The sequence below is a fragment of the Oncorhynchus nerka genome, linkage group LG15 (assembly GCF_034236695.1).
Source record: "Oncorhynchus nerka isolate Pitt River linkage group LG15, Oner_Uvic_2.0, whole genome shotgun sequence".
NCBI lineage: Eukaryota > Metazoa > Chordata > Actinopteri > Salmoniformes > Salmonidae > Oncorhynchus > Oncorhynchus nerka.
Window position 1 is genome coordinate 39590497 of NC_088410.1, and position 23373 is coordinate 39613869.

The 23373-nt window shown below is 41.5% G+C and overlaps 3 protein-coding genes across 7 annotated transcripts in view; 1 reads left to right on the forward strand and 2 right to left on the reverse strand.

Annotated features, from left to right (window-relative positions):
• Positions 1-4059, reverse strand: part of LOC115142638 (spastin-like) — a 39340-nt gene extending 35281 nt beyond the window's left edge. For 2 of the 3 annotated variants that reach the window (XM_029682241.2, XM_029682240.2), the window contains exon 1: positions 3543-4058. In XM_029682241.2, the coding sequence (XP_029538101.1) occupies positions 3543-3900 (358 nt within the window). In that variant the 5' untranslated portion in view covers positions 3901-4058. Of the gene's footprint in view, positions 1-3542 lie in introns of all 3 variants that reach the window. The other variant, XM_029682239.2, reaches the window with a different exon arrangement.
• A 55-nt stretch (positions 4060-4114) lies between these two features.
• LOC115142640 (protein dpy-30 homolog) lies at positions 4115-5755 on the forward strand. 2 transcript variants are annotated; one of them, XM_029682245.2, is made up of 5 exons: positions 4115-4178; positions 4692-4732; positions 4841-4888; positions 5223-5365; positions 5560-5755. In XM_029682245.2, the coding sequence occupies exons 1-5, from the start codon at positions 4169-4171 to the stop codon at positions 5630-5632; spliced, it is 315 nt and encodes a 104-aa protein (XP_029538105.1). In that variant the 5' UTR covers positions 4115-4168; the 3' UTR covers positions 5633-5755. The 2 variants fall into 2 exon arrangements, with proteins under 2 accessions (XP_029538105.1, XP_029538106.1); XM_029682246.2 differs by lacking the exon at positions 4115-4178 and adding an exon at positions 4229-4504.
• A 413-nt stretch (positions 5756-6168) lies between these two features.
• On the reverse strand, positions 6169-21419 carry psen2 (presenilin 2). 2 transcript variants are annotated; one of them, XM_029682242.2, is made up of 11 exons: positions 21287-21419; positions 20763-20929; positions 20118-20338; positions 19145-19286; positions 18860-18927; positions 15913-16133; positions 15202-15300; positions 14501-14569; positions 10511-10642; positions 10087-10202; positions 6169-8051 (listed from the first exon to the last, which is right to left on the reverse strand). In XM_029682242.2, exons 2-11 carry the CDS (start codon positions 20889-20891, stop codon positions 7896-7898), a joined length of 1353 nt encoding a protein of 450 aa, XP_029538102.1. In that variant the 5' UTR covers positions 20892-20929; positions 21287-21419; the 3' UTR covers positions 6169-7895. The 2 variants fall into 2 exon arrangements, with proteins under 2 accessions (XP_029538102.1, XP_029538103.1); XM_029682243.2 differs by having other exon boundaries at positions 20763-20939.
• Positions 21420-23373: the final 1954 nt, after the last annotated feature.

The window sequence follows — 23373 nt, forward strand, 5'->3', positions numbered from 1 at the left end:
CAATCATGACCCCAAACAAAAAGTACAGAGACTCATGGATCAAACCATAATGACGTGAACTATAATGCATCATTTCACATGACTGACTCAGACTCTTAAACCCCTGTGGCGTGGAGCAGTGTCAAGTCATAAGACTGATTTTCATAGTGGTGGGAATATACAGCATATCCGCTCCTTATGAGTGATTCTGAGTATTATTGAGACCGGGGCTCCCTAGTCCCAAAGGCAGGCAGACAGGCCCTAAAATTCTATTGGGTTCAGCCGAGTTGTGGTCATTTGGCACTAAACTGAAAACAGGGAGGAATTGTCGAATAAGAATCACTGATTTCAGTTCAGTTTTTCCGTTGCATGCCCTGATGAACAAGACCCTGCTGTGGCATATGCGTTACTTCTATTAGGATCTTATCAATATGAAAAATATCACTGTATCCTCTCTAGCCATTTAAAAGACATCGATAGCTGCCACTCCGGCCCTCCTCCATTTCAACATATAAATAAATAAGATGGACTTCACTTTCTATTCAAACCACCACTCATCTCTACAGGTTTATGTTATTTAGGGGCATGACATAGGCCAGAGCCTTTAATTGCAAATAAATAGACGGATGTGATATTGGCTTGGCCTTCATTGAAAAGGTCATGACTTATGATAAGATATGAAAAAAATTCCAGATCTATTTCCATATATAAGCGAATGTCCAGCCATGATATTTTTTTTTTAAAGTAGGGCATTTAGACCTAGACAGGAGGGACTGGGAATGCCCCATCTTTCAGTGAGACAACCCAACAAACCCAGATTTCGATAACACAGTTGTTTGTTTCAAAAGATGTAGGCCAACAGTGCGGCATACTGGGGGACTCATGTTCAAAGTGATGGCATTCTCCACACTCCCAGAGGGAGAGCTAAGCGTACAAAAGCCTCACAAAAGAGTCCAAGGCCCTCGTTGAATCAGGCCCTTTGTTCCGTGAGGCCAAAACCATTTTCTCTCCCCATGCCATCACAATGGTGCTCCACAGAGAAACTGGATGTCTGATATGGGAGGAGCCTGGTTGAAAAAGAGCACAAGAGGCTTCCTACACTACAATATATGCCTACTCGAAAAAACACTGAGTGGTAGAAATATACAATATACAGTCAACCCTTGAATGTATGAAATGGTTTGGGACTGGTGTGACTGTGTGCACTAGGCTAAACCTGAGCAGGTACAGTACAGTGGTAGAGTACAGTAAGCCCCTTGGCACATCACTCCAGCCAGTTCAGTAGGTAAATTGAACATTGGCAGAGAAGACGTGGATAAAGCTGGAAGATTAGTCTGGTGTCAAGCATCTCTGCTTTACTCCAACTACTATGCTAAAACAGATGATCAGATGTCTGCCTTCAGCAAAGTAAGCGTTTGGCTTACCTATCTACTCAAGACACTGCTGTGCAAAATAGCTTGGGGACGAGGTTAGCTTATGACAGACCTAGGAGTCTGGGAGAAACATAATCAATACATTTTGGGTGTGTGCATTGAAATCACGGGTCTAACTAACCAAATTCACCAACTTGATGAATGTATAGCCTAGGCCTTTCAAAACATAGCAAGAGGCCCCACTGACTGTAGCCTGTTTTCCTATGTGCTCCGGCGCCTGTGTATTGAGTGGAAGCGTTTCTTAAACGCAAGCAAGCGGAATGAAACGGGGAGGGACCTACCTGAATTTGTCCAATAGAAACTTTTGCTTTAGTTGCAAAACCTTCCTTTTTCCAACTGTTTGGACTAAGGATTACACCCCAGTTACAGTACATTGGAACATTGTAAATAGTCAAGGAGGAACTCAATTCATTCAGTTCGCCCATGCATGATGATATGGCCAACTCGGGAGAGGCGAGAGAATCAGATGGCATTTTCCACCCTGCTGACGATAACAATTAATGTCAGCTCACATCATCCCAGCACATGTCTATTGATCCCCTGGGATCACACAGATTAGAGCAAGGCACATGCAGATATGCAGTAGACCTCATGCTGTACTGTATATCCTACTGTGTGTGTGTGTGTGTGACAGTATATTGGGAATATAAATCATCCTGGTTTCCAAAAGATGGTGGCACAAAAGAGGACCAAGCCTATTTATTTGCTGGTTTTAGCATATCCACATTCATTGGCACCTTAATTTATGCAGGCTAGACCATCTTTGTTATTTTCCTTTTTTAACAAACGGTAAAACATTCATTGGCACCTTAAATTATGCAGACTAGTTAGACTAGATCATCACGATCAAAAAATAAAGCAGCGAATAGTGGGCTGTGTCTACTGGTGGGTATCCCTCGCACTTGTCGTGGAAATATTGGTTCAACAATATCGCTCAGATACCGGAACTTGTGAATTCAAATAGACTTTATTACAAAGTAACAAGCCGAGTTGGTCCATGGAGCAACTGCCGGACTCAGTCTCAGTCCACTCCTTTTATACAGTTTCATGCTTATACAAGTTTCATAGTCCCCCCACTTTATGCTAATAACCATATCACCTCGGCTTTACTCCACCATTGTTTCAAAATCTGTTATTTCCTCTACGCGGGGTTCCCCCTTCCTTGGATCAATTTTATTGGTGGCGGAGCCTATACATTATTTACCAAAAAATAATAAGTACAGATTATTATAAGCAATTATAAGATTGCTACATGCCATTATCGGACTATAATATTACTAATGGCCATTATAGGATTAAGTACAGATAACTATAGACCATTATAGAATTATACCAACAAATACACTTAATCCCAGGATTACACATAGCGCGTTTGCTTATTCCCTTTAGTGCTATTCAGCCTTTTAACAAGAAACACATTCTCTTAACAGAGAACACCCATATAGTCAGCCGCTAACATATTGCCCCCTTTCGCCCCTGGGCCTACCACATGGCTGACTGTAATTCAGCCAGTCTGAGACCTAGGTTGAGTAGGCAGGCATATTCTCCAAGCCATATTGAACAGTCTGCATAACTCTGTCAACCGCCTCAACAGTAAGATATTGTAGTAATAGTGTGGTGGTATAATGGACAGATATGTATCTGTAGTCCAATAAGCTAATATCGCTATGTGATTGCAGACAATGTAATTGACAGAACAACTGTTCTCTATCTGTCTGCATGATGACATAAAAACTATGTGGCGGTTTCTACGGAAAGGCCCATAAATACACAAGATATCATAGGATCAACACTTCTGCACCACACTTTTTATCATGCAGAAAATCACAACTTGAATCAGTAAGTCAACTGACCTCTATTTCTTTACTTCCTCGTTAGCATTTAGAATACAGCAATATTTTTACATGCTCCATTGCGTTGCTGTTGGGGTACAGAGCCTGAGTTTGAATCAATAGGCCTAGTTACATTTAACCGGTTTTGTTTCAATCTGTATTGACAGTAGTATCTTTGTTTGCATTATCCACACATGGGTTTATAACAGTTGTTAACTTTACAACTGCTGTTAAACCCAGCTACACAACAGTCAGTGGTGCTGCTGCAAATAGCAGTCACACTACACTGAAAACATACCTTTGTCATCCTCGTCAATTCTCAGAGCCACTGAGATGTACTCGAATGCTTGTTTGTGGTGGTTTCGGATCTGCTCGCCGATGTCCTGCTCGCACACCTTGTTCGCATGCTCATCTGCTGCCCGTTGTTTGGGTCTCGCAGCCATAGCACGAGACATCCGCTCGCACAGCCAGGCGAAGAGTTCGCCAAAATGCAACACGAGGACACGGAGCACTGCAAACAACGCCAGCAGTGGGTATGAGAAGTAATACAAATTTCGTTTATGTAGTGACACCTGGTCGCAGGTGGACCCTCCGTCGGGCGGGGACCCTGCAGGGCCTCGCTTCTTTCTGCTGCCTCTTCCTCCCGGAGAACTCATTCACCCGATGGCTCGCTATCGTATCCATAACATAACGGTCTTGCCTTTTGCTTGGGTTGCCTCTCAACCTTTGCAGCGTCTACAGTTGCCACATATTCTCCGACATGGTGGTCCAAATGTTGATAAAATTGAACGGGGCGGTTACCAAATGAACAAAAGGGTAGGAGAGGAGGGGCACGCTCAGTCTTGTCCTATCATAGACAGTACGTAACTGCAAACAAGATTTTACGTAGAAACCACGCACATTGCGTAAATACTAACAACAAACATGGCGGACGGTAAGTGAAATGTTGTTCGTTAATCGGCACTTTTGTACGTTCTATGACAGTTGTAGCGATACATTTAGCTTGAAATATTTTCGTATACCCCAACCATTTGTTTAATCCAGTCTGTTCTGTCGGTAACAGTCCTTGGTTCACGGTGGATGGTCGTTGCTAACATAACGTTAACTAGCCAACGAGCTAAAGTAACGTTAGTTTACCCGCGACTTGAATTCATATATTCATTCGACATTACTGTAGCTAGCCTGCCTGTAGGGTACCTTCTTTGGCTTGTAGGAATGGATGGTACTCCTATGTCGTTATCTACCTGAACTTAATCTGGAGTAAGTGTGTTTATTTTACGTTCTAGTTAAACGATGACAGGACCACCGTCCTTGCGGTTGTTGACATTTTGATATTGTTGCTGATCTGTCTCTGAATGATTATGAAGACTTTTACGTTAACTGACTGACTATCCTCTTCCTATTGCCTAGAATGTAGGTAGCTGACGTTAATGTATGTTTCTCTCAGATCACACGGACGCAGACCAATCTATGGAGGTGCACACTCCAGTAAGTCTTAATACAGATGTAGTTGGGGATTTTAAGCGGTTCTCTTCATTGAAATGGCGTGTTTGATAGACACATTTGAAATAAATACATATTTCTGCTCCTTTTTAGACAGCTGAAAACCCCCATTCTGAATATGGACTAACGGACAACATCCAGGTATGACAATCTATACGATTATTGTGCCTTTCAGAAAAGCATGTCCATGAAACGGGTCCATTTCAAACACTCAAACATCACACTGCATTATGTTAGTTATGGTAACCATGATTGTCTACTGAATAAGCAATGTATGCACAGCTCTCTAACATAGCATGCACTAATGTGTGAAGCCTATACATTTTGGTACAAATTGGTTAGGCTACATTGCATGAGATTGCAATTCCCAGTACACTTTTTTTAAGACGCTTACATGCATGGATAGTGGCGTGAGTAGCGGTAACTGTTGATATTTCTGTATCTCTGCTTCCTCTTTCACCACCTCATTATGTAGAGAATAGTGGAAAACGAGAAAGCCAACACAGAGAAGGTCTCCAAACAGAAGGTGGATCTGCAGTCGCTCCCCACGAGGGCATATTTGGATCAGACAGTGGTGCCCATTCTTCTTCAAGGCTTATCTGTGCTGGCCAAGGAAAGGTATGTTGAAAATGTCTGTGCAGTGGCCCTGATTTTTTTCACATTTCTGCTTGACATGCTTGGAAATTTATTTGGAAAAAATGTGTAGAACAGGCAGTACTATGAAAAGGGAAGCACATTTGGGTTTCAAGTAACTTTCAAGCGACCAGACTTTGTTGAAGATGTGCTTTTGTCCATTTTGTCTTCTCTTTCAGACCTGCAAATCCTATTGAATTCTTAGCAGCCTTCCTTCTCAAGAACAAATCACAGTTTGAAGATCGAAATTAAGCTCCAGACGGATGGAAATGTGCACTTTGAGCCCATCTGTTTAAAATCAAGGAAATGGTTGTTTCTGTCATTGGTTATGTTTGCAGTTTTTTAAACCAGAATAAAGATGGTGCTGCAGGGAAATATGGTACTCTTTTAGGACACATGTCAGAGGTAAACTAATATATACAAAAGACACCAACTACGTTGCACCTCAAGTTCCCTTGCATCATGGTCCCCTTCGGGGCAAAATATTCCAGATTCAGTATATTTACCAAAATGCTTACAAGAGGAAACATTTGCGTTTGAATTAAAAATGTCATGTTTTCATATTGCCAAATGACACACGTATCATTCTAGTGCCATGTTTTATTCTACCACTAGTTGAGCTACAGAGCTGGTGATGAACCCCTTTGATAAAAGGGTCAATCTGATGCCCCAAACTCCATTCCAATTATCATAAGAAATACAACAAACAGGGAAGTTGGTGCTAAATAACCCTGAACTGTAATTTTAGAATCACCCTTTCATCCATTGTTAGATTTCTGCTCTCGGAATTAATTTAGCAGATGTACCACTTTATTGCACACCACAATGAAAAAAAGTACAACAAAAAAAGAAAATCCATCGAGAACATCATTTAAGTGTATTAAGATAAAATGTTACACCATTATTACATTCTATAAAATATATATTTTCAATATAAAGACTACACACTCATTGCATGTAAATGCACTCCAAACAGCAGACCAGTATTTTACTTTTTTCACACTACCACCAAGTTTGTCTTCAGTGAGCAGTTAGAACCTAGACTGCAGTACAAACTGATAAACAGAAAACATCAGTTTGGATTTCAGGCTAATTAGGACCAGCATGCTTCATGTTTGTTTGAGCTCTCCGGGATAATGTTTCCCCTAAGTACAGATCTAGCATCATCCTCTCTCCCCAATCCTAAACTTGATCATTAGTGGGGAAATGCAAAACTGATCTGAGATCAGCATCTATGGGCAACATCACCCTACACCATTTGGCACCCTTCTTCACAATACATGGCAACTCAGCAGCAATTAGCAAACTGGAGTACGCTTTGACTTCTATTTGGATTTTATTTTTTTTACTATTAGAAAATAAAAAATGTCAAGTTAAATAATTTCCTACGAAGTCATACAAGATTGAATCAATTGTTGAAAAACAGAGTGCCTCAAACACAATTTTCATTTTAATCTAAGCTTGTTCTATTTATTTAATTCACTTATTTACAGAAGGGCAATAGGGGGTTGGAATCTTGATACCTCATTTCATTTATCAAGTAAAAACTACACTCGAAGTGAAGCCCTAAAATATATATTTGACTTTTTGGGTTTCCGCTTTCTCAAGACATTAAAGCTCCCATGCAGTCTTAATGTAATTTTTAAATCACTGTGTCTAATAAATTACTGTTTATTTAATGAAAATAACACCAAATACCCTCAGTGACCTCAATGCCTGTCTGCCTGCTTAATATAGCAAGCCACAGGATTCACTGTCTGTAGGAACGAACCATTTTTGTGAACGGGGTGGGGTCATTGGTCAGATCAGATTGTGATGTCATGCTGAAATTCCAGGTGTACATTTTAATATTTGTTTAATAGATATTTTTTAACTCTTACACACTAAGAAAGGCAGCATTATCATTTTCACAATTTGAGTGTTATTTTGAACTCAAAATGGAAAATCAAGTTTCAGACGGCACTGCCCCTTTAAAAACCAGTAGCCTTGTGCAGATGTTTGAGGGGTAATTGAAATGAATGGATCACTGCAGTTACCACTTCACTTGTGCTCTATTGAAGTTGGAGTGTCAAGTTATCCTCAAAATAACCAAAAGTTGGTTGAGTGGAACATAAATGCTTAATTCAAATTGATCTATAGTGCGTAATAACAAATGTGATTTCTCCTGATAATTCACAATGTCCTGTTTCTGACCTGCATTTTAAATCGACATTGACCTATCTAATGAAAAGAAACAACTTGACGCCATCCTATATCTGTAAAATAAGAACTGAGACAGACCGATACACCCGTGTGGTATCAATGTATTACTGTACATCTACCACATGAAACAATCCTGGACGTATTTTACCCTCATTTGTGGTGACCTGTTAGCAAAATATACACAATCTGATTAAAAAGCATTATAGTCCCCCCCCCAATCAAATCCTTGCTTACAGACTACCATTGGTGGAAAACACGAGAACAGGCGTGGGGAAAAAATTGTTGTGCGTTCCATTGACCCCCAGATGGGAAGTCAGATGTAGAACTGGTGGGCAGCGAGGTTGTCCATAAAGGGGCGGACCAGGTTGTCTGTAGAGAAGTAGAAGACCAGGCCGAAGGTGATGGAGATAGGGAGAGCTGGGAGGGCCTTCTTGAATATGGCCAGCAGCAGAAGAGTGAGGCAGAGTCCCTGTGAGACACAGGGACTCATTAAAGAACATTTCAAATCCATAAATGGGCCACTTCATGCAATTTTTTGGGCTATCTCAGCTTAGCCACCACACTAAATAGGCTAGCAATCAACACCCATTCCAAAGTTTCTGCTGGAACTACCTTTCTAGTTTACTATGAGTCTGCTTATCATGAACATTCGTTCAGACATGCAACTGAACAGTTAAAACATACATAAATACAATTGGAAAAAATTTATAAAGTTATTCACTATAATTGTAGGCTAACTCTTTAAGCCACCCTGCACAATCAATGAACCAACAGCATCACCTAGGCCTATACGTTCACTCCCAGACTCATGGGATAGAACGCTTGGAGTGTAGAATAAGGTAACCAGTCCATCCAGTATGCATAATAATACAGTACACCCTAGAGGTCGACTGATTAATTAGGGCCGATTTCAAGTTTTCATAACAATCGGTAATCTGCATTTTTGGACACCGATTGTGGCCGATTTAGTTAAGAACACATTCTTATTTTCAATGACGGCCTAGGAATGGTGGGTTAACTGCCTTGTTCAGAGGCAGAACGACAAGTTAAAAATCTATCAGCTCGGGGATTCGATCTAGCAACCCTCCGGTTACTAGTCCAACGCTCTAACCACCTGCCTTACATTGCACTCCACGAGGAGCCTGCATGGCAGGCTGACTACTTGTTACGCGACTGCAGCAAGAAGCCAAAGTAAGTTGCTAGCTAGCATTAAACTTATCTTATAAAAAACAATCTTAACAATTACTAGTTAACTACACATGGTTGATGATATTACTAGTTTATCTAGCTTGTCCTGCGTTGCATATAATCAATATGGTGCCTGTTAATTTCTCATCGAATCACAGCCAACTTCGCCAAACTGGTGATGATTTAACAAGCACATTCGCAAAAAAAAGCACTGTCGTTGCACCAATGTGTACCTAACCATAAACATCAATGCCTTTCGTTAAAATCAAAACACAAGTATATATTTTTAAACCTGCATATTTAGTTAATATTGCCTGCTAACATGAATTTCTTTTAACTAGGGAAATTGTGTCACTTCTCTTGCGTTCCATGCAAGCAGTCAGGGTATATGCAGCAGTTTGGGCCGCCTGGCTCGTTGCGAACTGTGTGAAGACCATTTATTCCTAACAAAGACCGTAATTAATTTCCCAGAATTGTACAAAATTATGACATAACATTGAAGGTTGTACAATGTAACAGCAATATTTAGACTTAGGGATGCCACCCGTTAGATAAAACGGAAAGGTTCCGTATTTCACTGAAAGAATAAACCTTTTGTTTTCGAAATGATAGTTTCCGGAATTTACCATATTAATGACCTAAGGCTCGTAATTCTGTGTGTTATTATGTTATAATTAAGTCTATGATTTGATAGAGCAGTCTGACTGAGCGGTGGTAGGCAGCAACAGGCTCGTAAGCATTCATTCAAATAGCACCTTCGTGCGTTTGCCAGCAGCTCTTCGCTGTGCTTCAAGCATTGAGCTGTTTATGACTTCAAGCCTATCAACTCCCGAGATTAGGCTGGCGTAACCGATGTGAAATGGCTAGCTAGTTAGCGGGGTGCGCACGAATAGCATTTCAATCGGTGACGTCACTCGCTCTGAGACTTTGAAGTAGTTGTTCCCCTTTTGTGGAGTGATGGGTAACAATGCTTCGAGGGTGGCTGTTGTCGATGTGTTCTTGGTTCGAGCCCAGGTAGGGGCGAGGAGAGGGACGGAAGCTATACGGTTACACTGGCAATACTAAAGTGCCTATAAGAACATCCAATAGTCAAAGGTATATGAAATACAAATGGTATAGAAAGAAATAGTCCTATAATAACCACAACCTAAAACTTCTTACCTGGGAATATTGAAGACTCATGTTAAAAGGAACCACCAGCTTTCATATGTTCTCATGTTCTGAGCAAGGAACTTAATTGTTTGCATTATGTGCCATGTAAAAAAAGCTCTTTTACTTTCTTCTCCAACACTTGTTTTTCTGACTGCAACACTCACTATGAGAATGGCCACGAAGCAGGCCAGCGTGGTGTTCCAGTCTCCTCCGGTGGCGGCAGCCTTCCCCACCAGCACACTGTAGAAGATGAAGTCCCCCAGTCCCAGCTTGACTCCTCCTGCAGATTATACCACAAGACAGCATGTCCATAAGAAACCACATTTATTACAAAATTCTAAAAATAATTGAGGATTTTTTTTTTTGTTGCCATGGGAGATGTTCGTCCAATCCCCAATCAACACCTAGAACCATAGCCCCTATACATTTGTGGAGATCTGAAAGGATTGGCTAGAAATGGCAAATGGCTGCATTTTGATAGGTTTGGTGTAATGTTCACCATCATTGCTTACACCTATCCAATCCTTTCAGATCCTGTGCCTAAGGGGTAGGGGCTAGTGGTTGATTTAGGATTCAGAAAGTACTCACGGTCTTCCTCGTCTAGGTCGTCCTCGGTTGAGTAGGACCTGTTCATCCCTGAAGACACTTGAGTCTCTGGCTCCACCCAGTCCCTCGCCAGGGCGCTGCCCTCACTCCGATGTGCCTCTTCATCTGAGGAACCTTAAATGGCAAAAGTTGATTTATTTTAAGTCAATCATTCAAATCTGTTCTGCATTCAAATCTACAAGTGCACTCATCCCAAAAACATTAATGTGAAACACACACACACACACTTGAAGTCGGAAGTTTACATACACTTAGGTTGGAGTCATTAAAACTTGTTTTTCACCCATTCCCCAAATTTCTTGTTAATTCAACTATAGTTTTGGCAAGTCGGTTAGGACATCTACTTTGTGCATGACACAAGGAATTTTTCCAACAATTGTTCAATTGTTCAGACAGATTATTTCACTGTATCTAGTGGGTCAGAAGTTTACATACACTAAGTTAACTGTGCCTTTAAACAGCTTGGAAAATTCCAGAAAATTATGTCATGGCTTTAGAAGCTTCTGATAGGCTAATTGACATAATTTGAGTCAATTGGAGGTGTACATTTGGATGTATTTCAAGGCCTACCTTCAAACTCAGCGCCTCTTTGCTTGACATCATGGGAAAATCAAAAGAAATCAGGAATTGTGAAAAACTGAGTTTAAATGTATTTAGCTAAGGTGTATGTAAACTTCCGACTTCAACTGTACATACATACATACATACCGTAATTTCTGGACTATTAAGCGCACCTGAATATAAACCGCACCCACTGAATTATAAAAAAATATGTATTTTGTACATAAATAAGCCGCACGTCTATAAGCCGCAGGTGCCTATCGGTACATTGAAACAAATTAACTTTACACAGCCTTTAAACGAAACACGGCTTGTAACAAAAATAAATAGGCTTTAACGAAACACGGCTTGTAACAAAAATTAAACAGTAGCCTACCAAGAATGTCATTGGTCACTATCTTCCTCCTCCTGTGCACTGAAACCACTGAAGTCATCTCCTTCGGTGTCGGAGTTGAATAGCCTCAGAATTGCTTCATCCGATGTTGGATCGTTTTCATTGTCGCTCTCGTCACTTTCATCCGGCTGAGCTCATGCTGCCCCTTCAACACGCAGCAGTCCAGCCTTTCGAAACCCGTTGATGATAGTGGATTTTTTGACAATGCTCCACGCTGTCAGGACCCACTGGCAGACTTGACCATAAGTTGCTCTTCGCATGCGGCCCGTTTTAGTGAAGGATTTCTCCCCACTTGTCATCCAAGCCTCCCACTGAACACGGAGCGCCACCTTAAATGCACGATTTACACTGATGTCGAGTGGCTGCAAATACTGTGGGCAATCTGCTTTTCTTCCCTCTGAAAGCTTTTGTCTTTTTGCACTGAGTCAGTTCCTCACGCTGCTGTTTCCAACGTCTTATCATCGACTCATTAAGGCCAAGCTCCCGTGCAGCAGCTCTATTTCCTTTTCCAACAGCCAGATCAATCGCCTTCAACTTGAAAGCTGCATCATATGCATTTCTCTGTGTCTTTGCCATGATGAGGGTGACAAATTACTACCGTAATCAGAATGATGGGAAGTTTGAGCGCGCTCGATTTACGTCACATTATGTGACGGTGCTCAGTTTTTTTGAAAGCGGTAAAAATTATTAATCTCTAGGAGACAGAACACATCTCCTTCCTCAGTGGTGTGATGGCTGCGTGGTCCCATGGTGTTTGTATGTACTACTGCTTGTACAGATGAACATGGTACCTTCAGGTGTTTGGAAATTGCTCCCAAGGATGAACCAGACTTGTGGAAGTCTACAATTATTTTCTGAGGTCTTGGCTGATTTCTGTTGATTTTCCCATGATGTCAAGCAAAGAGGCACTGAGTTTGAAGGTAGGCCTTGAAATACATCCACAGGTACACCTCCAATTGACTCAAATTATATCAATTAGCCTTTCAGAAGCTTCTAAAGCCATGAAATCATTTTCTGGAATTTTCCAAGCTTTTTAAAAGGCACAGTCAACTTCGTGTATGTGAACTTCTGACCCCCTGGAATTGTGATACAGTGAATTATTAATTGAAATAATCTGCCTGTAAACAATTGTTGGAAAATTTGAACAAAGTAGATGTCCTAAGTCCTAACAGACTTGCCAAAACTATAGTTTGTTAACAAGAAATTTGGGGAGTAGTTGAGATACGAGTTTTAATGACTCCAACCTAAGTGTTTGTAAACTTCCGACTTCAACTGTACACACACATAGGCTTGCGAAAGTATTCACCCCCTTGGCATTTTTCCTATTTTGTTGCCTTACAACCTGGAATTAAAATGTTTTTTTTTTTTTGGGGGGTTGTGTCATTTGATTTAAACAACATGCATACCACTTTAAAGATGCAAAATATATTTTATTGTGAAACCAAACAAGAAATAAGACAACAACAAAAAACAGAACTTGAGCGTGCATAACTATTCACCCCCACAAAGTCAATACTTTGTAGAGCCACCTTTTATAGCAATTATAGCTGCAACTCTCTTGGGGTATGTCTCTATAAGCTTGGCACAACTTGCCATTGGAATCTTTGCCCATTCTTCAAGGCAAAATTGCCCCAGCTCCTTCAAGTTGGATGGATTCCGCTGGTGTACAGCAATCTTCAAGTCATACCACAGATTCTCAATTGGATTGAGGTCTGGGCTTTGACTTGGCCATTCCAAGACATTTAAATGTTTCCCCTTAAACCACTCAAGTGTTGCTTTAACAGTATTCTTAGGGTCATTGTCCTGCTGGTAGGTGAACCTCCTTCCCAGTCTCAAATCTCTGGAAGACAAACAGGTTTCCCTCAAGAATTTCCCTGTATTTAGCGCCATCCATCATGCCTTTAATTCTGACCAGTTCCCAGTCCCTGCCGATGAAAAACATCCCCACAGCATGATGCTGCCACCACCATGCTTCACTGTGGAGATGGTGTTCTCGCGGTGATGAGAGGTGTTGGGTTTGCGCCAGACATAGCGTTTTCCTTGATGGCAAAAAAAGCTCAATTTTAGTCTCATCTGACCAGAGTACCTTCTTCCATATGTTTGGGGAGTCTCCCACATGCCTTTTGGTGAACACCAAACGTTTTTGCTTATTTTTTTCTGGCCACTCTTCCGTAAAGCCCAGCTCTGTGGAGTGTACAGCTTAAAGTGGTCCTATGGACCGATACTCCAATCTCCACTGTGGACCTTTGCAGATCCTTCAGGGTTATCTTTGGTCTCGTTGTTGCCTCTCTGATTATTGCCCTCCTTGCCTGGTCCATTAGTTTTGGTGGGCAGCCCTCTCGTCAGGTTTTGTTGTAGTGCCATATTCTTTCCATTATTTAATCATGGATTTAAATGGTGCTCTGTGGGATGTTCAAAGTTTTGGATATTTTTTTTTTTATAACCCAACCATGATCTGTAGTTCTCCACAACTTCGTCCCTGACCTGTTTGGAGAGCTCCCTGTTCTTCATGGTGCTGCTTGCTTAGTGGTGTTGAAGACTCTGGGGCCTTTCAGAACAGGTGTATATATACACTGAGATCATGTGACACTTAAATAAAGTCCACCTGTGTGCAATCTAAGTGTCACCAATTACCTTCAGAAGTCACATAATTAGTTAAATAAAGTCACCTGTGTGCAATCTAACTAATTATGTGACTTCTGAAGTAATTGGTTGCACCAGATCTTATTTAAGGGGTTTCACCACTTTTCCGGTGAAGTGTTTTTGTTGTATTTTTCTTTAAATTAAACAAGGTATTTTTTTCCATTTCACTTCACCAATTTGGACTATTTTGTGTATGTCCATTACATGAAATCCAAATAAAAAATGTAATTACATGTTGTAAATTAAACAAAATAGGAAAAACACCAAGGAGGGTGAATACTTTGCAAGGCACTGTATATATATAGTTGAGACTAGGAACAAACTGAGCATTGTTAAAGCCAAAGGGTTATAAGCAGAAATTAGACAAAACGTACCTGTATCTTGATTTGTGGGCTCTGCATTTCTTGCTGGGTTGGCCATCCCAACCATCCATATCATGGCAGCTAAACATAAATTAAAGTCCTATTAGTAAACTTGAGCAATTCTGCAAGACTCATCATTTTGGTCGAAAGGCATCCTTATGGAAGGAAATTACGAACCATACCAAAGGCTCGAGAACCAACTCAAAGAAACCGAACAGACATTTGTCAAATCTGAATTGAACTAAAACAAATACACATAAAGGGCCCCCCGTGCACCAAGACAAGGAGCCACTGCTTTGCATGATGCCTATTCCTTCAGAGTTGGGTCGTGTTCATTATGTGCCCTTAAGCAAATGGCCCTAAACCCTAAATAACTCCAAATGATAATGGCAGACTGTGGCCGTGACCACACTCTCGAGGGTGTCTCAGGGGGAATAGAGTGATTTAAAAAATACAACAACAAAAAAATAATAGGACAAATATAAGCGACCAACATTAAAAAATGTAATAGAATTGTAAAAATGAAGAAAACGCTCTTATGGTAGCAAAACATTTTTGCAACAAAAAATGAAATGAATTTATTGGACAAATCAGGTAGGTCTCTTTGTTCCGTTTGAAGAGAATACACACCCTGAACTTGTTTAACAAGATACACTTTCTGTTGCAAAACAGTTTGCTACGGTGTGCCCCAGTGTACAAAACCTTGTACTTACATGAATATATGAGAGCAGGGAAGATGGGCTCATTACGCTCCTGTGCGGTCTCTACAAGCATCCTGAGAGGTCCTTTAGGGCACAAGACCGCAACCAAATCTGCAAACAAAGGACAGTAGCATGACACAGGAATTTCTGAATAAGCAAAAAAAAAAAAAAAAAAGCACTGAACTACTAGAAGAACGATTGCAACATTTATACATGATGAAATTGCACGCCTTTTGATAGATGGTGCTCAGCTAATAGTCGAGGTCTGTACAGCAGCATGATAACAGGTCTACCATCACAGTTAAAAAGAAGCGTCAATTTAACACCTATACCATTAAATCAAAGGGCCCATCCAGAAACAACCTGTAGTCTCTACCCCTCTTGGCTATTCGCAAATATCTGAAAGGATTAGATAGGTATACGGAATAGGATAGTACATTCACCTTACAATGGGATAGGCTAGTTGGAATTTATACCCATCCAAGGACCTTGCACCACCAATACTTTCAAATCTTCTACATTTCTAGACAAACGATGGAACCTCCACCTTGTCTAGGGATATGCTAAGTGGAAATGATTATCTATTCAAGGCCCTTATATCTATCCAATCGTTTCAAATCACCTCAGTGTCTAGACTAGAGACTAAATTGCTAGGGGTTGTTTCCGGACGATGCCAGACAGTATAAACCAACAGCAATACGTACTCTGAGCCCTCCTACTCACCGTAGACGGAGATGGCTCCCAGGATGACCCAGGCGGACCACTCGGGCAGGTACTTGATGAACACCAGGGCCATGAGGGCCGAGATGGCGATGAGGTAGGCCTGCTGCAGCTGCAGAGGCCCCTTCCAGTGTATACAGATCATTCCTACCACCCCAAAGTTCCAGATGATCATGGCTACTGTTGGGTAATCCATGGCCAAGTTGTAGGTTTTAAATACCTCCCTGGATAGGAGGAGAGAGACCTGTCAAATCAAACTTAATTTAAAGTGCATTCAAACCTCACATCCCTTGTCTGTAAAGCGGTTTATCTTAATGATCAGTAGTGGCTTCCTTTCCTCACCTCATATCCTTCATCCATAGTGATCCGAGTAGGACAGATGAATACCCTTCCTTTCATCTGTCCTATCTTTTAGGATGAGGAATTCACATTAAACTGTTGAGATGATGAGATCCAGAGTGTGAACTGAGTAATTAGAATGCTGCTTTGGATGTAAAGTACCAGTCAAAAGTTTAGAACACACCTACTCAAAAAATATATCCTTTGTGTTTTAGATTCTTAGTAGCCACCCTTTGCACACTTTTGGCATTCTCTCAACCAACTTCATGAGGAATGCTTTTCCAACAGTCTTGAAGGAGTTCCCACATATGTAGAGCACTTGTTGGCTGCTTTTCCATCAATCTGCGGTCCAACTCATCCCAAACCATCTCGATTGGGTTGAGGTTGGTTGGTTGTAGAGGCCATCTGATGCAGCACTCCATCACTCTCCTTCTTGGTAAAATAGCCCTTACACAGCCTGGAGGTGTGTTGGGTCATTGTCCTGTTGAAAAACTAATGATAGTCCCACTAAGCCCAAACCAGATGGGATGGCATATCTCTGCAGAATGCTGTGGTAGCCATGCTGGTTAAGTGTGGCTTGAATTCTAAATAAATAACAGACAGTGTCACCAGCAAAGCACCCCCACATGCTTCACGGTGGGAACCACACATGCAGAGATCATCCGTTCACCTACTCTGCTTCTCACAAAGACACAGCAGTTGGAACCAAAAATCTCAAATCTGGACTTATCAGACCAAAGGACAGATTTCCACCGGTCTAATGTCCATTGCTCATGTTTCTTGGCTCAAGCAAGTCTTCTTCTTATTATTAGTGTCCTTTAGTAGTGGTTTCTTTGAAGCAATTTGACCATGAAGGCCTGATTCAAGAAATCTCCTCTGAACAGTTGATGTTGAGATATGTGTTACTTGAACTCTGAAGCATTTATTTGGGCTGCAATTTGATGCTGGTAACTCTAATGAACTTATCCTCTTCAGCAGAGGTAACTCTGGGTCTTCCCTACCTGTGGTGGCCCTCATGAGAGCCAGTTTTATCATAGCGCAAGCTGGTTTTTGCGACTGCACTTGAAGAAACGTTCAAAGTTCTTGAAATTTTCCAGCTTGACTGACCTTCATGTCTTAAAGTAATGATGGACTGTCTCTTTGCTTATTTGAGCTGTTCTTGCCATACTATAGACTTGGTATTTGACCAAATAGGGCTATCTTCTGTATGCCACCCTTATCTTGTCACAACACATCGAAATGGCTCAAATGCATCAAGAAGGGGAAAAAAATCCACAAATTCACTTAACAAAGTACACCTAATTTAAATGCATTACAGGTTGAGAGAATGCCAAGAGTGTGCAAAGCTGTCATCAAGGCAAAGGGTGGCTACTCTGAAATATAACATATTTTGATTTGTTTAACACTTTTTTGGTTACTACATGACTGTATGTGTGTTATATCATAGTTTTGATGTTTTCACTATTATTCAAAATGTAGAAATAGTACAAATAAAGAAAAACCCTGGAATGAGTAGGTGTTTCCAAACTTTTGACTGGTACTATAAGTGAAGACAGTGGCGTTCTGTTTAAGTTAAATCTCTGGCCCAGGGACTAAGGTGATCTTTCAGATCGGTCGGACAGTTCTTTAAATAACAAAAGCTGAGGGGGGAGAAGTTAGAGCCAACAAAGTTACTTAATACACTAGTGTGGTAGAAATTGCTTTCAGGCAATATTTTTGGGAAAATTGTCAATAATCACAGAGAAAAGTAGCATCAAAATACTGATGGATTCTGGGTACTATCTCATAAAGTTGGGATAGGGTTCATTATCAGGTATCCTATTGAAATTGAGTGCTTAGATTTAGAGGGTCAACACCAGAAGTGAATGGTTATCTGTAGGAGGAAGGTATATGCGTGTACAATTAAGCTTGGAATGTGCTGAGTGCAGGGAAAACGATCACGTGGCAGCATTGACAAGGGGAGAGAGCCCTGGATTAGTGATGAAGGGGGTCGGGGTCAGATCAGGTCAGAAAAGTTTATTACCAGTATCACTTTGTATCTTTATTGCTAGACAGGAAACTAAGTTTAGCGAAAAGGATGAGACTCCACCCAAAGTGGGGTTCATATACCACAATTATTCTAAACATGTCTTTGTCCGATGCAGCTGTATTGACCCTCTGGGAAGAATATACTTGGTGTGAGCTTTCATAGTGTCCGTCAAGTTTTTAACTCTGAAAATATGTATTGTTAGGTTCTAATTAACAAGTTCTGCTTCCAACATAGCAGCAGTATCAGTTCCCCTTGCTGTGTGTATCAATAACGCCCGGATAACGCAAGCATTGTGTGGCCACACACACACACAATTTAACTAGCCCAGAATAACCAGTGCAGAGAAGCACTTCCAGTCTACTGTCCCAAATGCATATGGTGCGTTGGGGTGTAAAACAAGTGACAGCCTATTCCCTATATAGTGCACTACCTTTGACCAGAGCCATGAACTAAGCCCATATAAAGAGCCTATATATTATGAGACAGCCTTCCTGTCCCGCTCTCTCCTTGAAACAACCACAACAGCCAGGCAACATGATACCATGCGGCTGACTACAAACAATTCCAGGGATGTACACTCACCCCAGGTACATGAAGCTGAACCAGAAGAGCATCATCAGCGATGACAGGATGAGCCATCCGTGAATGAACTAGGACGACACAGAGCATTAGAATATAGCACTCCAAGCTTGGGGCCTGTTCAGGAGGATGTAACATTACAGAACGTTTAGATAGAAATGTAGGTTGTAAAAACAACAGATATGATTACCTGTCAGACAGAATGAATAGAGCGGACAATTCCCTGGTATTCTATCTGCAATGTTCATAATGTTTCACATTACCGAATACACTCTTGGTCTGTCTCACCTTGTAGCAGCGGTACTTGTAGAGCACAACCAAGAAGATGGTCATGACCACGATGACGCTGATCATGATGATGGTGTTGAGCACTGAGTTGAGCAGCCGCTCGCCCACTGTGTCTGTGTCCTCTGTGAACGGCGTATAGATCCTAACAGGGCCAGAGTCAAATCAACAATCATGAAAATCGGCCTGACGCAAATGTTATCTTCCATGGTGTAGTTTCCCCCTAGGTACAGATCTACGATTAGCTTCCCCTCCCCCAATCCTAACCTTAACTTTTAGTGGGAGAAATGCAGAACTGACCAGAACTGATCAGCATCTAGGAGCAAATTCACTCTAAACCTAATATTATCTACACCTAATATTTATCTCATGAGTGGCCAACCCTCCTTCTCAGATCACTGGCTAGCTACCCTCCTGCAGGATTTTGCTGCAGCCATACTCGAACACACCATATTCTACAAAATCAGGTTCTGTATTTCAGGCTGTTATAGTAGGGCTGGAGCAAAAGCCTGCACACCCAGTAGCTCCCCATGACCAGAGGGAGGGTTGGCCAACCCTAATTTAGCCTTAGTTCCAGCGAGATAGATATAGATTTAGCTTCTACTACAGTGTGGAAAAACCTGTCATGTTACATATTCAAGTAGACTTTAGTGTCTACTAAGCATGTCAGTCTCAAATCACAGGAAGGGTTCCCTTAAGGTTCTGTCAAAGATATGCGAGAACCACCTCTTCTCATAATGTCCTGCATAGAAGCAGCTCATCTCATATTATCACGCAAAGAAGCATCTCTTCTCATATTACACTGGGTCGTGTTCATTAGCGCACACAACAGAAAACGTTTTGAAATGGAACACAAAAATGTGCAATTCTTATTGGACAGGTCCAGGTAGCAGCCCCTCCCCGCTTCCGTCCGTTTTATACCTCAGAACATAACCTAAGCTAGGCTACTAAACGGAAGGGGGAAAAAAACACTTACAGCTGCTGTCCGTTCTTCTCAGTGTAGAAGCTGACCGACTTGATGGTGGCTACGACGACCACCATGCAAAGGGTGACGGGGACGAACAGCATGATGACATGCTTGGCGCCGTACTTAAGGGGGAGCTCCTCCTCTTCCTCCAGGTCTACAGGCTCCCGCTCCACGGCACTCCTGTCCAGGCTAGGGGGTTCAGCTGCAGGCTCTGGGGCCACTGTGCGGCGCTGCAAGGTAATTGAGCACTTTCTAGCATTGCTTATTACATAGAAATAGTACATGGTGTGAATAATAGTGTTATTATTGCATTATGAAGGTTTCAACAGAAAATAGCAAGTAGCGGCTGTGATACCCACAGTATATATATTCATCACAATCACCACTATCTAAGATTTGCGGACATTTGATTCAAAGGCTCATTCTCAAGTCATCCTAAATTCCTTGCATCCTCTCCCCTTGCCGACTTCTCAAAATGCGTTGGGGAGGATACAGGGAGGGACCTTGGACCATCTCCTCCAATACATTTGCAAATGAGGTGAGGAGATTGTGATTCCTTGTATCCTAAGACCAATTAAGATGGATCAATTCAATGGCTCTAAGGTGTCCCTGCTCTGGGAAGGGCACTTGCCCAACAGTGCAGAGGACACCTACCCTGGGCTCCATGTCTGCAGGCTGGGGTTGGTCAGGGTCTTGTTGGTAAGATGGCACAGAAGGTATCTCGGATGCAACCAGAGCTGTCCTCTCATTGTAGGAGTCCTCTTCACTGTCTGAGGTACTCATGGATGGAATGTTAGCGACGGCAGAGTAGTGGGACACAGCTGCAAAATTCTACAAATTAGTCCAGACAAAATTCATTTGCGATGTTATTTGACAAAAAAAAATGAATAGAAACTGCAACTTTACTGACGCCCAATCATTATAGTTCTGCAGGGACTGACTGGATTATCGAGTACATTGATATCGAAAAACGTAGCCTAAAACTACATAACGTTACATCATTTCAGGATACTCTAACGTTACTGTAGCTAGCTAAAAAGGAGGTTTACCGCAATGGCAAGACAGTCTGGTAGTTAGATCACTGAAAGTTAGCTTGCTGGCTAGCTAGCAAGAGCATTAGTATAATAAAACATCTGTACGTTCTATATTAAAGTGAGTTATTAAACGTGTCAAAGTACCTTCTTAATCCACAATTTGACATAAACAAGACCAAGGACACCGCGTCCGTTCTTGGAAGAAAGGGAGCACTTCTGCAATTGCTCTTATCTCTGACGACAAGCAGAACGGCAACAAGGAAGTCATCAGCTGATGCCTGGTGGACCACGTGATCCGTGCTTCTGCAACGTCACTAGACAACTTGTGACTTCAAATACGTTTGCTTTGTAAAAATACAAAAAAATATAAGACGTTAAAAGTAAAAATATATATAAAAAATATGTTTATGAAACTTGCAAATACAAGCCACTCATCTTACAGTGTCTATAGAAATTCTACACCCCCTTTCAAATGTTTTGTTGCCTTAAAGCCTGCATTAAAATGTAGCCGTTGAACAAGTTGAGAAAATTCAATGACTTGGTGTTTTTACCTTAGATTGTAAACTGTCACTAGTTAAGCCGCAGCTGGCCCAGAACAGAGAGGCACGTCTTGCTTTTTACTGTAACCGGAGGGCTAATATAAATACTATGCACATCAGTCTCTCTCGGCTAAGAGTTGAGGAGAGACTGACTGCAACTCTTATTTTTATAAGAAACATTAATGTGCTGAAAATTCCAATTGGTTTACATAGTCAACACAGCACTGACACACACGCTTACCCCACCAGACATGCCAGCAGGGGTCTTTTCACAGTCCCCAAATCCAGACATTTTTCAAGAAAGCATACGGTATTATATGGAACTTCCTTCCATCTCATATTTCCCAAATATGGTTAAAATACAGACTTCGCAACATCACACAGCCTCTCCCCTATTTGGCCTAGATATTTTGTTTGTATGTATTGATATGTGGGCTACGTATGCCATTTTTAAATTTATGTAGTTCTGACCTTGAGCTGATATTGTCTATAAATGTTCTGTATTGTGTCTTTCGTTGTCACTTTCCAGCCCACTTTCCAGCTCACACTCTCAAACACATAGATCCCCTGAACGCAGCTAACGCTCCAGATTCCAATCACCTGAATTCTGATCACTTGGTTCACACAATATTTAGGTCAGTTCCTTGCACCCCATTATTGTGAGGTATTGTTTGTTTTGTGACTCACTTCTAGTTGGAGCGGTGGGTTTCCTGTAATTTAATCCTCCCGTGTATGATAGTTTTTGCCTGCCTCACTAACGACGCCTATTGTCCTGCCTGTACTTTAGCCTATCGGATTTCCTGTTATCCACTTATTGCCTGATCTCCCGGACAACGTTAATAGCTTTTTCCCTGCCTGTACTGTTGCCTTGTTGGACCCCCTGTGTATGACCTTCTGCCTGCCCCTGGACCCAGCTACCTGCCTCCTCCTGTGGTCCTTTACAAATAAACACCTGGGCTTGAAACCAACTCTCTGTCTCCCATTGTGTTCATTACAAAAGGTATCTTTACTTTTACTCAAGTATGACAATTGTGTACTTTTCCCACCACTGCTAATGAAATACTCAATTCTTATTTTCCCTATGCCCATCATGAGGTTGCTACAACCTAGCCTACGAATGAAATGTTTTAGTAATCAAGGTGACCGTGACACAATCAATATCGCATTGCACACTCTTGGCTTCATCTAGCTGAACTCGGGTGTAATCATCAAATCAAATGGTATTTGTCGCATGTTCTGAATACAACCGGTGTAGACCTTACTGTGAAATGCTTACTCACAAGCCCTTAACCAACAATGCAGTTCAAGAAAGACAAAGTAACACAAAAATGAGGCTATACAAGTATACAGGGGGTACAGGTTAGTTGAGTTATTTTGTACGTGTAGACAGGGGTAGAGTGACTATGCATTGATAATGAACAGCGAGTAGCAGCAGTGTAAAAACAAAAGGAGGGGCGTGTCAATTTAAAAAATCCAGGTGGCCATTTGATTAATTGTGAATGTTGACCTGTTTAAAGGTCTTGCTCACATGGCTACCGAGAGCGTGATCCCACAGTCATCCGGAACGGTTGGTGCTCTCATCCGTGCTTCAGTGTTGCTTGCCTTGAAAGCGAGCATAAAAAGGCATTTAGCTCGTCTAATAGGCTCGCCTCACTAGTCCAAACAGTTGCAAATGAAAGTTTCTATTGGACA

Excerpts from the sequence above, each read along its gene's own strand:
- LOC115142640 (XM_029682245.2), top strand. Across the intron at positions 4,733-4,840 it reads CTATGGAGGTGCACACTCCA|ACAGCTGAAAACCCCCATTC; the intron begins GTAAGTCTTAAT and ends GCTCCTTTTTAG. Across the intron at positions 4,889-5,222 it reads GACTAACGGACAACATCCAG|AGAATAGTGGAAAACGAGAA; the intron begins GTATGACAATCT and ends CTCATTATGTAG.
- psen2 (XM_029682242.2), bottom strand. The coding sequence starts at position 20,891 with ATGAGTACCTCAGACAGTGAAGAGGACTCCTACAATGAGAGGACAGCT. Across the intron at positions 19,287-20,117 it reads GAGAAGAACGGACAGCAGCT|GATCTATACGCCGTTCACAG; the intron begins GTAAGTGTTTTT and ends TGGCCCTGTTAG. Across the intron at positions 10,203-10,510 it reads CGACCTAGACGAGGAAGACC|GAGGAGTCAAGCTGGGACTG; the intron begins GTGAGTACTTTC and ends TATAATCTGCAG.